This window comes from Myotis lucifugus, unplaced genomic scaffold (genome assembly GCF_000147115.1).
Source record: "Myotis lucifugus unplaced genomic scaffold, Myoluc2.0 scaffold_101, whole genome shotgun sequence".
Classification (NCBI taxonomy): Eukaryota; Metazoa; Chordata; class Mammalia; order Chiroptera; family Vespertilionidae; genus Myotis; species Myotis lucifugus.
Genome location: NW_005871149.1, coordinates 3597675 through 3608336, shown reverse-complemented (window position 1 = coordinate 3608336; position 10662 = coordinate 3597675). Strand labels below are relative to the sequence as shown.

The window sequence follows — 10662 nt, the reverse complement described above, 5'->3', positions numbered from 1 at the left end:
TCGGTTTTGCCAACTGCTACTCATGTGAGTCACCGTTTCTGCTGAGCATGTAATCCAGACTTGTCATGGACTGGCCTCTGGAGCAGGTGAAAAAGCTCCTGTTTCTCATGTGTAAGGCTGGTCTCTGGCTTTCCTGCCCCAGTTTCTCCCCTCTCCCCTCAGTAATTCCTGCAAAGGGTTAAACACGTCACTGGTTTTCACTACTGATGACTTGACTTAAAAAAATACAAAGATGCTGGATGCTAACTTGACATTAACCATCAGATTGTACAGTTTGTTACTGTAAATATCGTAGGGTTTTGTGCTTGTTTTTGTTGTTTTATTTTTTCCATTTTCCCATACTACTGAATAAACTAGTTCTGTGCGGGTTGAGCGCTGTCATTATTGCTTCGGTGCGGTGCTCATCTTTCTGGCCTTTAAAAATAAGAGCAGGCAGGACCAGGAGGTCAGGGAATCAGACAACAAGTGGCTGGTGTGAGCTAGACGCGCTACCAACATCCCAGCATGCTCCCCAAATAGCCTCATCAACACGGCATTTCCAAGGAAGATGTGGCGGGAGAGTATCATTTTCGCGAGAAGGGACTTGTGTAGCTGGAGAGGAGGCTGGCGGAGCAGGCAGGTTTCCAGCCCAAACCCCCAGGGCTTGCACCCTGTAGGCAGAATTCAGGAGACAGGGAGGGCGGAGTTGAGAGGCTGGTGGGAATTTCAAGGTGCTTAGTGACAGGGCACCTCCTAACGCTACTTCTCTGGGCCACGTTGGGTGTTTATTTCCCAATGGAAATGAAGCAGCTGCTCATACTCCAAGACAACTGTGTCCTCCGCAACATTTCTTCTATCCCCAAGTTTTGTGTTTTTTCAAAGGTCTGTTTAACAAACGAGGTGGGGGGCAGTTAAGGGTGGTGATTAAGAACACAATCCCAGGCCCTGGCGGGGTAGCTCCCTTGGTTAGAGCGTTGTCCTGATATGCCAAGGTTGTAGGTTCGATCCCCGGTCAGGGTACATACAAGAAGCAACTAATGAATGCATGGATGCAACAGATCAGTGTTTCTCTCTCTCTCAAGTCAATAAATAAAAAGTTTTTTTTAAAGGAACACAAACCCAAGAACTGGATTGAGTGACTTCATCTCTCAGCCTTAGTTTCTCTGCCGGAAAAATGAGGATGATACTAACATCTGCCTAATTGAGCTTTTATGAGAATTAAATGAGTTAACACACACAAAGTGCTTAGAACCGTTCACAGTGCATAGCAAGAGGTCCATAAACGTTGGTTTCCCCTGTTACTACTGGGTGGGGGCAGGGGTGGATGCATAGAGAAAAATAGAAAGCCAGACCAAAGGGAAGGAAGGAAGCAGGTAGCTGACCAAGGACTGCTGTGGCAGGCAGGCCTCCTCCCTAGTTGGCACTGCCTACTAGGTTCAAGCAGGTTTGGAGGGGGTTGGGGTGGGGATGGGGATAAAACTCAGGTCTGACCAAGAGGGCCAGAGGAACATGCCGTGTCCTCTCTGGCCACCAGGTGGCAACAGCACATGGGTTTGCTGCTGCTTTTGCTTCTAAGAACCCAGCATGGCGCGGCCCATGCCCAGGTCACACCTGCCATTTGCTGGCCACACCCACACCTATGTGCCTGCCTAGTCTTGCACTCCTCCAGTGCTTCTGTCAGAGCGGCAGTGAGGACCAGACCCTGCTCACTAGACCCCAGTGCGGGGCCCAGCTGGGAAGCACACGTGAGATGTTCCGGCCTCCACCAAATTTCTCCAGAGTCAAAGGCTCAGTGTGTCTCCACACCGCCTCCCCCAGCTCCATTCTGGGAACCCTAGAGTTGTTGCAAGAGTTGTTGCAAGAGGCTGAGGGAAAGGTGAAGGTCTAGACAGCCGTCACTGTGATAGAGGTGAATGTGTGAAAAGAGCCTGGCGATCAGCCATAAACAAGGAGAAGAAAGCAGCGGAGGGCCCCTGGCCTGGGAACAGAGAAAGGGCATTGCAATACCTCAGTTGGGCACTTATGTGCATATAAGCCTGGGCAGGGTGGGCACCAGCTGGCATCCACTTCCTGCACCCAGTTGCCTGTTGCTTCAAGTCATGGCCTGGCCTTCAAGAAGGGGCATTCTTGCCCTAACTGGTTTGGCTCAGTGGATAGAGCGTCGACCTGCGGACTAAAAGGTCCCAGGTTCGATTCCGGTCAAGGGCATGTACCTTGGTTGTGGGCACATCCCCAGTAGGAGGTGTGCAGGAGGCAGCTGATCGATGTTTCTAACTCTCTATCCCTCTCCCTTCCTCTCTGTAAAAAAATCAGTAAAATATATTAAATTTTAAAAAGGGGGCATTCTCTCAAAACTCACAAGGAATTGAGTTGCTTCTGGTTGCAAAATCAAAGGCTGTGAGAAGAGGGAGACTATTAAATCTGCTTTAAATGAGTCTTTGTCATTCATTGAACTACTGCCCCCCTCGCTCTCAGATATCTTTTTCAGTAAAGGAATGAAATTCTCCGCCACATACAAATCACAACACTGGGCGCTGCAGGGACTTATACATCCTGGTGCCAGCCCTGGAGCCCAGTAGAGATAAGAGGAGACCAACAACCCTAATGAAGTAAAGGGGAACGTGAAGTGTCCTGGTATCTTCTGCCTGAGGCAGTCAGGGAGGCTGAAGACTCCTAAGTGCCCCTCAGCCCGTAAGTACAGCAGACAAGATTCTGCTCCATTCTCCTGCCCTGAAGGGACACCCAAGTTTAACATATAAATACTTGCCCTAGCTTGTTTGGCTCAGTGGATAGAGTGGCAGCCTGTGGACTGAAGGGTCCCTGGTTCGATTCCGGTCAAGGGCACATGCCCAGGTTGTGGGCTCAATCCCCAGTGGGAAGTGTGCAGGAGGCAGCCAATCAATGATTCTCTCTCATCACCGATGTTTCTCTCTCTCTTCCTTCTTCTCTGAAATCAATAAAAATATATTTAAAATAGAAATACTTTACCGAGACCTTGACTTGACAGCCTCACACACTGTGAATTAAGCTCTACTTAACTTGACCTGGACCTTTTAATGACATTCAAACCCTGGGAAAAGGCAGCCTGCTTCCAGCTAATACCAACAAGGGGGTAGTTACAGCCTGATTCGCTGGAATCTCGAGGCCCTGGGGCCTATTCAGGCTCCTCTGCCTGGGATGCCCATCCTGGCTCCCTCTTTGGAATTACACAGGCGTTCACTCTAAATGTGTTAGAAACTGGAGCAGGATTTGCTTTCACATACGCAGAGAATATAAAAATACACTCACTTTATTTTAGAAAAGTATAGACCAAAGGAGTCAGCTTATCACAAACTGGCCTGTTACGATTCACAGAATTCACAGGAAGCAAGTTCCGGAGGCCAGGTGCCTGCCTCTGCTTCGCCAAACAGGCCGGAGTCCAGTAGGGGATGTGATTCAGGAGGACTGCTCCTGGGAGAGCAGGGAGGTCAGCGACAGAGGCCATTCCCATGTTCATGCCCAGGGACCCTCGGCCTGGGGATGAACACAGAGTGGGGGTGGATGAGGACAACCCACTCTCCTGCACTTCTCATCTGTTTGTTCATTTCACTGTCGGGAGGTGACTTCTTTTCCCTAATATTCCAATCGGAGAGTTTGAATCCCCTCCAGCTCCACCCTAATCCACCCCATCTCCCTGGGGCACCAGCCGTGGTGGCATCTCTTCCTCTTGCCCCTGAGCCAGAATCTGCAGGAGTCCGGAACTGCCTCCAACGCGAGGGCTTGGGAGGCCGGAGAGGAGGCGAGTCCAGGCAGGGACTGTCGTGATTGGTTACTGAATTCTTGCTTGCTGTCCTGATCTCTTTACCTAAAGAGACAGAAGGAGGAAGTGCTGGATTGCCCTTCTTCCTCGAGCCCATGTCACCCAGCTGAGCTCAAGTTTCTCAGGAAGAAATGGGACACCCCAACTTCCAGACTCCCCTCCTCTCCCCCATCTTGCCACACAGGATTCAGGGCTGATGTGCCCAATAGCTCAGAAACCCAGAGGACAGAGGAGAGAGAGAGCACCCTAACCAGCCTTACCTGGTAGGTCCTGGGGCTGCAGCTTTCCGGGGGGGCTGCAGATGGCTGCGAGTGGCACCAGGAAGATTTGGTCGCTGGGAAACAGGAACTTGATGGGGGCCCACAAAAGAAATGGGTTATCAGAAAGGTCAAGTGACCGTCTCACAAAGATCAACACTGGATGAAGGCAGGGTGGGTGAGTTTGGGATTAGTGCTTTCCCTCTCACCCAAGGTAAAAACATTTCAAAGGTATTTGAAAACCAAGGCTCAAACCAGGGGTCCTCAAACTTTTTAAACAGGGGGCCAGTTCACTGTCCCTCAGACTGTTGGAGGGCCGGACTATAGTTTAAAAAAAAAACTATGAACAAATTCCTATGCACACTGCACATATCTTATTTTGAAGTAAAAAAACAAAACGGGAACAAATACAATATTTGTATTTGCATGTGGCCCGCGGGCCGTAGTTTGAGGACCCCTGGCTCAAACTCTTGGCCCAGTCCCACATTCTCTCCAAACACACCATCTTCAAATAGAGTTGTAACGAAGATGGAGAAAGTGGTCACTGTTACTAGCTCTGGGAGAGTGCAGAGCTGGGCGACGGTAGGTATTCTTACTCCTAACTTCCTGTCCGATGTCCGTTCCTCCTTACCTCTGTGCCCTGCAGCACCTGGTCTTGGAAGTCCTTTCCGAGTTGACACTGACTCTGAAGCTAGGGCACCTCTGCTGGGTGGTACACTCCGGCTGCTGAGTGGCACTCGGCTGACAGGCTTGGGGATGGCTGAGGGGACAGGTAGTCGACTGGAAGGTTTAGCAGCTGCTCCCTGTGGCCGAGACAGGCGCTGACAGTTGCTGGTAGAAGGCTGTGGGGCCAAGACCGGTCTGACGGGGACTGGCGGGCCTGGGGCAGAGGGATTTTGGGTAAGCTCCACATCCTCCCTCTTCCCATTTACCCCCAGCTTTGCTCCCTGGGTCCTCTCACTTGCTGTTGCTCTCCCACTGGGCCCAGCTTTCCCCCGGGTTGGAGGAGTTGATCGGGTTGGAGGAGTTGATCGGGCTGGAGGAGTTGATCGGGCTGGAGGAGTTGATCGGGCTGGAGGAGTTGATCGGGCAAGAGGAGAAGATGCTGGGCTTTTGGATGTGGGGAACAGATTGCAAGTGGGCGACTCCTGAAACACACACACACACAGAGAGAAAGAGAGAGAGAGAGAGAGAGAGAGAGAGAGAGAGAAAAGCTAAAATGGAAAAAGAATCTGTTCTGCTGGCTGAGGGATAGAGGTGGAGAGTTGCCTAGATCCCAGTAAGGAAGGGCAGCAGCTAGCTGCTAACTTCATCACCACCACCACCATTTATTGCGAGCTTATTATAGACGGTATAGAGCTCTGCACAGACACAGTGGAAAGTGCATGGCTTACGGTATCTGTTAATTCCAACAATTCTGTGAGGTAGAATTTCACTATCCCCGTTTTACCAACAAGGAGCCACTCTATGCCTGTACTGTGTCTGGGGCCACACACCCAACCCAGAGCCGCTACACTCACCCTCTTCACGCTGGAGGGCTTCTTTCCAGATGCTGCCCGAAGAGCCCTGACGGACCCCTTCCTATCGCTGCCCCGGAGTCGGGGTGTCAGGCTGCTTGGAGAGGGGGTGCTCCGAGCGGAAGAGCTCACAGTGGGCAGCAGGTCTCGGACAGGACTGTCCTTCAGCACAAAGGTCTCCCTGCGAGGGCTGGGCTTCACCCTGCGCGGCCCCGGGCTCTCGCCGGCCCTCTCGCGCTCCTGCAGGGCGCACTGCTCCAGCTGCGCCGCCAGCCTGTTGGCCTCATCGAGGACCTCCTCCATCTTCGCTGGGCTGAGGCGGCCTAAGCTGAACCTCACGCCCTGGGGGGTGGGGGCCACTGCATTGAGGTCACCCCGGTGGGAGAGGCCCCGCCGGAGGGGTTTCTCTGGAGTTGCCAACACTGGTATGTCTTCCTCCTCACGACTGAGACAGAAAACAAACCAGTGACCACACAGAGGAGAGCAGGAGACTGCGACACAGCAGAGCCAGGGACACAACCCCAAACCCCAATGCCCATGCTGGCCTCTGGGTGCTGAGACACCTGCTGCTGTGAAGCCTAAGAGGCCGTTAGCATTTACTGACATTGGAGATCACTCGGGGATGAAGATGCAGCGAACCCACTTACCCTTCTTAACACCCTGCAATCTCATTCCAGCTTCTCCCTTCTCCCCTTGCCCAGTAATGGTGTCTTAGGGGCCCAAGCAAACCAGCCACCAGCCGCCCCAGTGCATCCCAACTTGGTAAATTACCAACCCAGGCCCCAGAGGCCAAAAATTCAGCAGTAAGAGGGGGGGGGGTGGGGGGTGGTTAGAGACAGAGGCATCGTTGGAGGAAAGTAAGCAGCATAAAGAGGCTGGTACCTGTCCGATGGTGACAGCCCTCCGAAGTCCAAGGTCTCATCCACTATAAACTTTACATCTGTAGGCGGGAAGGAATGAATGCCCGTGTGGGTCCCTAAGGTGCTCCCAATTGCAGGGTCTCAATCTTCCCTTCAGGATGTCCTTACCTTCCTGCAAATCGCCCATGTTCCAGCCCGCAGGAGCAGCACTCAGCTTGGACCTGAAGTGGAGACAAAGCACACCTTTCCTCGGGTCTCCATCCTGCCCAAGGCTCCCGGCTAGACTCAGAGCGCCAGCCAGGGGTCACGCTGCAGTCAAGCAAGCGTCCCAGGAGGAGCACCTGCTCCGGTTCACCGCCGTTACCTCCGGGGACGGTGCGGAGAGCTCCCCCTACACCCTTATCGCCCTCCGCAGACGGCCCTCCCGCCCCCCCTGCGAGCCCGCCTCTCCGCGCTGGGGGCGCTCTCCGCGCCCATATTCCTCCCACCCACCGTCCTGCGGGTTCTTCCTCTCCCCAAGCCACCTTTCCACGCCCCGCGGGAGCACACCGCAGCCTACCGCGAGTTCTCACTTCCCGCCCCGCCGCATCTCCCGCGGACGGAGCTTTCCTCCCACCACTTAGTCCCGGGAATCAGCTCCGAGGGGGCGGGGCTCCTTTCGAATCTCTCAGGCCCCACCCACTCCGACCACACGCGTGCAGTGATTGGCGGATCCCGGCGTCCTCAGCCCTCGGGGGGCGGGGCGGCGGCGGACAGCTGGCCGGAAGTCTGCAAGTTGGGGGCGGGCTGGCGAGCGGTTCCCAGAGAGACTCCATCCGGGGGTCTGCAGCGGGGACGCCGGGAGCGCGCCCGCGTGCGCCTGGAGGTCTTCGCGCGACCATGAGTGTGGGGTTTGCCCCTCGTCACCCCCTCTTTTCCGCCTCCTCCTCGTTTTGCTTGTGGAGCGGGGGCTGCGGCTCCCGGGACCCGCGCGGTCACCTGACGCCCCTCGCGGCTGTGGGCCGAACGCTCCGCCTGGGAAAATTCGTTTCCTTGGGCTCCCGCCACGTGCCCGCGCCGCTTTTGCCAGATTTCCTCAGGGGTGACCTTTCCTGGTTACGGAAACACCTAACCATCCGTAATTTAGGTATGTTGAGGTTGTCTGAGGAGGACAGGCAGCTGCCACTGCTTTTAAAGCAGGAACGTTCACAGAGCCTGAGGCAGCCAAGGTGTGACGACAGCACAGGGAACACGCTCCGTGGTGTAACTATGTAGGGGGCCAGCTGGGACTAGACTTACCGGGTGCTCACCTCATCTCTATATATAAAAGCCTAAGTGGCGGTCCACCAATCGCTATGACGCACACTGACCACCAGGGGCAGAAGCTCACCACAGGAGCTGCCCCCTGGTGGTCAGTGTCCTCCCACAGGGGGAGCGCGTTCAGCCAGAAGCCGGGCTCACAGCTGGCGAATGCAGCCTCACTCGGCAGCAGCGGCACCGAGCCCCGAGCTACTGAGCAGCTGGCCAGGATAAGCCTGAGTGGCCCGACACTGGCTCAGGCTCCTCCCTGGCTGCCTGTCGCTTGGCGCTGCGCTGTGCACTGCTACGTGAGCCCTATGCAGTGGTCTCACCATTCTAATCTAATCCATGACCTTTAATACAGTTCCTCATGTTGTGGTGACCCACAACCATAAATTATTTTTGTTGCTACTTCATAACTGTAATTTTGCTACTGTTATGAATCGTAATGTAAATATCTGATATGCAGGATGTATTTTCATTGTTACAAATTGAACATAATTAAAGCAGAGTGATTCATCACAAAAACAATATGTAATTATATATGTTTTCTGATGGTCTTAGGTGACCCCTGTGAAAGGGTCGTTCGACCCCCCAAAGGGGTCGAGACCCACAGGTTGAGAACTGCTGCCTTAGGGGATGTCCACCTGCCAGCCTAGGCCAGCTCCCCAGGAGATTGGGCCTAAGCTGCAGTCGGACATCTGTAGCACTGCTGAGGAGGTGGGAGAGGCTCCCGCCACCACTGCTGCACTTGCAGCCTTCAGCCCGGCTTGTGGTTGAGCGGAGCTCCCACTGTGGGAGTGCACTGACCACCAGGGGGCAGCTCCTGCGTTAAGCGTCTGCCCCCTGGTGGTCAGTGCAGCCATTAGGACCAATAGTTCCGCCATTAGGGTCAATTTGCGTATTACCTTTTTATTATATAGGATATATATGAAAACCGGCAGTCAGACATCCCCCCAGATGGCGAGGGGATGCAGGCCAGGCTGAGGGATCCTGCACAAATCCGTGCACCAGGCCTCTAGGAAGTTATATAAATATCTAACCACCATGCTATACACCTGAAACTAATAATATTGAATGTCTATTGTAATTGGAAGCTAAAATAATTCAAAAAATAAAGTAAAAGGGATGGAAAAGAAAAAAAGGGGGGGGGGCTTTAACGACAGGGAGAATTAGGTTCAAATTCAGCCCTGACTCCTGGGTGTACATGGGAGGCAGGCTTGAGCCTATTTTTATATTTGGCCCCTGGGTTTTCTGTGAAGGGAAGATCCTGACAGTGATATGATTCAGAGCATAATTATGAATATCAGGTTTTACTCCGTGTGCCTAAGAGCTTTTGAGGAGGTTTGTAACTTTCTCCCTCTAAACTCAAAGCTGTGTTCATAAACCCCTGAAGCCTCCTTATTAGGGGTTTTCTCTCTGTTGTTTCCAGATGTTGCCTGGGAATAGACGGGGCCACAAGTCAACAGAGCTTCTCAGACATGTTCTAAAGATTTTTGTCCTAAAAGTGGCCAAAGAGCTTTCCTGTAAACCAGGGGTGGGGAACCTTTTTTACGACCAAGGGCCAGTTGATATTTATAACATCATTCCCGGGCCATGCAAAAGTATCCACGTAAAAATTAGCCTGGTGTATTTGGTCAAACATTTAATTAACTCGCCCTTAATGCCTTGGCAGGGCCAGACCAAATGATTTCAGGGGTCTTACACCGGGGCCGCGGGCCAGCCGTCCTCCCCGCCCCCCCTCCCCTGCAAAGAGCCTGAACTTGAGTCTCCAGCACTTGTGACCATCATTTGGGCCATTTGTGGGCTATTTTTTTTTTGTCTGCTTCCTGGTTTTCAGTGCTACAGTTGAGATGGTGAGGTTTGCAGGAATGAGATGTTGCTGTAAAAAAAAAAAAAAAAAAAGGCCACAGGGAACAAAGGAGCCTTGGAATTTAATGGCGTGACCAGAGAAAGGGTGGGGAGGCTCAGAACCTGCAAGCTTAGGTGAGGAAGCCCTGAGAGAGGAGGATGGCTTCTTTTCCCCAGGCTTGTGGGTGAATGTGGGATTTTAGTTGCTTGGAGGATTCAGGTTCTATGGAGGTGGGGAAGCCAGAGCCAGATGCCTCCCTCTCTCCGTGGCAAAGTGGAGATTTGGGGGAAAGAAGCTGTTAATTAACTGTACTTTTTTCTTCCCCTAGGAACAGCCTGAGTGGGGAAACGCTGCACTTACTTCTTCACCCACCTTCAGGTAAGCGGGGGAAGCAGTTTTAGCAAATTGGAAGTTAGTGTCTCCTAAGGAAACTCATCTTCAATTTTTTATCGCCGAATGATGATTTTGAAAGCTCTCCCTGGAGCACGACTGCTTTTCCCTCCACCCATGCGTTAGTTACCATTACCTTCCTCACTCCCAAGCTCCAAGAGCCCTTCCTTTATCTCTATAACTTGTTTCCTAAGCCCATTTCTCCTAGGAATTACTTTTCCTACCTCTGTGATTTTACAAATAAATGTTCTCTTATTGAAAACAAAACAAAAACAATGGAACTACTTTCTCTTTCAAATGACATCAAAGTCAGAAAAACAGATTTTAGGTACAATAATTCTTCACTCGGCATAAAGCTACTAATCTGGAAACTATTGGTCCCCCTCAACTCAACCCCAAATGGTATATACGTATGAACAGGTGGATAAATAATAAATAAGTGAATTAATGAAGAAATTACACCCCCTTCCAGGCACATGGTAGGTCTTCATTCAGAAGGTACTCCACAGTGTTGAATGCATAAATGAAGAAATTAAGGATTCCATTGCAGTTCTGTGACTGCGGGTCTTACTCAGTGTGCAGATTTTATTCCTTCACCATGAAGGTTAAGAATGTATGAACTTTGCCGAAACCGGTTTGGCTCAGTGGATAGAGCGTCAGCCTGCGGACTGAAAGGTCCCAGGTTCGATTCCGGTCAAGGGCATGTACCTGAGTTGCGGGCACATCCCCA

At 52.3% G+C, this 10662-nt stretch overlaps 1 protein-coding gene across 5 annotated transcripts; it reads right to left on the bottom strand.

Annotated features, from left to right (window-relative positions):
• Window positions 1-3252: 3252 nt before the first annotated feature.
• On the bottom strand, window positions 3253-7510 carry PSRC1 (proline and serine rich coiled-coil 1). Of its 5 annotated transcripts, none has more exons than XM_014459037.2 (8): window positions 6937-7508; window positions 6581-6633; window positions 6435-6492; window positions 5556-5997; window positions 4997-5183; window positions 4667-4915; window positions 4039-4126; window positions 3253-3823 (listed from the first exon to the last, which is right to left on the bottom strand). In XM_014459037.2, the coding sequence occupies exons 2-8, from the start codon at window positions 6597-6599 to the stop codon at window positions 3820-3822; spliced, it is 1047 nt and encodes a 348-aa protein (XP_014314523.1). In that variant the 5' UTR covers window positions 6600-6633; window positions 6937-7508; the 3' UTR covers window positions 3253-3819. The 5 variants fall into 5 exon arrangements, with proteins under 5 accessions (XP_014314523.1, XP_023612858.1, XP_006092654.1 ...); XM_023757090.1 differs by having other exon boundaries at window positions 6962-7508; XM_006092592.3 differs by having other exon boundaries at window positions 6972-7508.
• Window positions 7511-10662: the final 3152 nt, after the last annotated feature.

Coding starts and splice junctions, on each gene's coding strand:
- PSRC1 (XM_014459039.2), bottom strand. Junction 5,184..5,555: donor AGCCCTCCAGCGTGAAGAGG/GTGAGTGTAGCG, acceptor TGTGTGTTTCAG/GAGTCGCCCACTTGCAATCT. Junction 4,127..4,666: donor AGGTGCTGCAGGGCACAGAG/GTAAGGAGGAAC, acceptor GCCCCCATCAAG/TTCCTGTTTCCCAGCGACCA.